The sequence below is a fragment of the Portunus trituberculatus genome, chromosome 38 (assembly GCF_017591435.1).
Source record: "Portunus trituberculatus isolate SZX2019 chromosome 38, ASM1759143v1, whole genome shotgun sequence".
In the NCBI taxonomy this organism is placed as follows: domain Eukaryota; kingdom Metazoa; phylum Arthropoda; class Malacostraca; order Decapoda; family Portunidae; genus Portunus; species Portunus trituberculatus.
The window spans coordinates 5,553,482-5,555,981 of record NC_059292.1 but is presented as its reverse complement, the minus strand read 5'-3'; the positions used below and the strand labels follow the sequence as shown (position 1 = coordinate 5,555,981).

General features: G+C 46.4%; 1 protein-coding gene across 24 annotated transcripts in view; it reads left to right on the top strand.

Moving 5' to 3' along the window:
• LOC123514644 (leucine-rich repeats and immunoglobulin-like domains protein 1) overlaps positions 1-2,500 on the top strand; it is a 486,618-nt gene that overhangs the window by 478,026 nt on the left and 6,092 nt on the right. For all 24 annotated transcript variants that reach the window (XM_045272650.1, XM_045272648.1, XM_045272649.1 and 21 more), the window contains one exon: positions 374-558. In XM_045272650.1, the coding sequence (XP_045128585.1) occupies positions 374-558 (185 nt within the window). The remainder of the gene's footprint in view (positions 1-373; positions 559-2,500) is intronic.

Here is a 2,500-nt window from a genome sequence, read left to right as displayed (position 1 = left end):
CATCACTTCATTTCAATCACGGGGAGTCGCATCACTTAACCACAGATAACCTTTAACAAACTTTTAACCTGCCCATCTTGTTAACTCCTTCAGTACTGGGACACATTTCCACCTTAAGTTTTGGGTATGATTAGACTACTTTATTTATATTAAGAAGGGTCTATGGAGATCAGAAGATTACATAACCAGAGTCTTCACTATTCTAATTCCCCTCATAAATTTTTGAAGCTGTATAAAGTCATCAAATACTAAGCAAAATGACTATGAAAACGCGTTACGGTACTGAAGGGGTTAATCTATGAAAATTACGACTTTTTGTCTCCACAGCTTACATCTTACCTCACCTGACTTACGCACTCTTTCGCCCGGCCAGATAACCCTCTCCAGTGCAGCTGTGACTTGCTGTGGCTGTGGAGGTGGCTCAGTAACCCCAACAACCGCGAGACCATGATATCATCCAATGATCACATATGTATCACAAAGGACCGTAAATCCCACCCTATCGAACATCTCCCAGTGCAACAATTTGACTGCCCCAGACACGTGCCCAATGAAATGGTAAGCAGGCTGCACTAGTCTCTCTCTCTCTCTCTCTCTCTCTCTCTCTCTCTCTCTCTCTCTCTCTCTCTCTCTCTCTCTCTCTCTCTCCTCTTCTGTTTTAGTGTAACAAGCAGACCACGCGAGGGAAGGAGAGAGGGAGGCTAGGCTCGTGGACGGAAGATGAAGAGGTGCACAGTGCAAGCAGGTTCTCTCAAGTCTGGAAGCAGCATTAAAGATAATAATAATAATAATGATAATAATAATAATAATAATAATAATAATAATAATGATAACTGATAGACAGACAAGGAGATTAATCACTATGACACTTGTAGCTGTTTGTGATGAAATACTCTCATAAGTCTTTACAGGTGCTTTACATCCTAAGCTAAGCACACATGAGGTGCCACTAAAGTGAGGAGTGTAACTAGTGGAAGTGAATACAATAGAGGAGGGTTGGCTAAGAGCAGTCATGTGTTGGTGAGTGCGAATGTGTAGGGAAGAGGTGGGTGGGCCTGGTGCTCTGTGAGGGCCTCTATGTAGGGCAAGGTGAGTGCACTCTCAGCCTGTATGAGGCATAGTAGGTGTCTCGGCTTTGCTAGAAAGGTTCATGATGTGGGAAAATCACAGGAAACTTGTTATCACTTTCTCAGTTTGTCAAGCATCTGTCTGTGCATCTCTCTTCACTAATGACCTGTGCAAACTAAGTTAATGGTTGGCAATGACACTAAACTGTGAAGCTAAATGGGTGTTGTGCTGTGATGGCGGGGACGAGGGCTCGCTCCTACAGGGCCGGGGAGGCAGTTGGCAGTATTGGGCTGAGGGATGGAGGAGTAAAGGCTACAGGACTTGTGGGGACAGGTTTAGGATAAAAGGAGAGGACTCACTTTTAGATCTGTATTGAGGTCAGTATAATTCATTCAGGTAGACTCTGGACTTCATGGAGCAAGGCAGATATTCATGCTGAAACTGACTCTCCCAAAAGACGCCTTCCTCTCCTCCTTTAATAAAAAAAACCACCATAGACTTTGAGGCCTCTCAAGACTAGAGTGACAGTAAGAATTGGTTTAGACAATGGTTCAGAGCTGAGAGAGTGACTATGTCGTGTTAGGATATTGGCTGCAGGCAGGTTAGGTTAGCCTGCAGTGTGGCGGATGTGATGGTGATGGAGGCCAAGAAGGCATGGGAAGCCTCACCAGCAAGAGGCCGCTGGTGAATAAATGAATGCCTTTTAAGTCAAATTTACTAGACATTCAATGATTAGTATGGGGAGACTTCGGTACTCAGTCATGGTGGTGAGTGAGGTACCAGACGCCAGGAGGGTTGGTAGGGGTGAGGGGGCGGGTCATCAAAGGGTGGTGGGGTAGTCACTCAGGGCACTCAGGGAAGGGAGCCGCCACAGGGACGTCTCAGGGAAAGTGTAGCAGGTTATGGTGGTGGAGACCAGGAGGTAGGTAGAGAGTGCAGAGGCAGTGTTACCTAGCGTGGCCACACCCCCCCTGGCCACACCATTGTATACTGTGTCTCTCTCTCTCTCTCTCTCTCTCTCTCTCTCTCTCTCTCTCTCTCTCTCTCTCTCTCTCTCTCTCTCTCTCTCTCACAACACACACACACACACACACACACACACACACACACACACACACACACACACACACACACACACACACACACACACACACACACACAGACGCACACGCATATCTCTCAGACACACATACACTTAACATAGTGCTAACATTCATTTTTTTCTACCTTCTCTCTAAAGAGATTGACTCTCTCTCTCTCTCTCTCTCTCTCTCTCTCTCTCTCTCTCTCTCTCTCTCTCTCTCTCTCTCTCTCTCTCTCTCTCTCTCTCTCTCTCTCTCTCTCTCTCTCTCTCTCTCTCTCTCTCTCTCTCTCTCTCTCTCTCTCTCTGCTTGAGTATGGAGTGTTCAGTCGGTCAGTCAGTCTGGCCTGT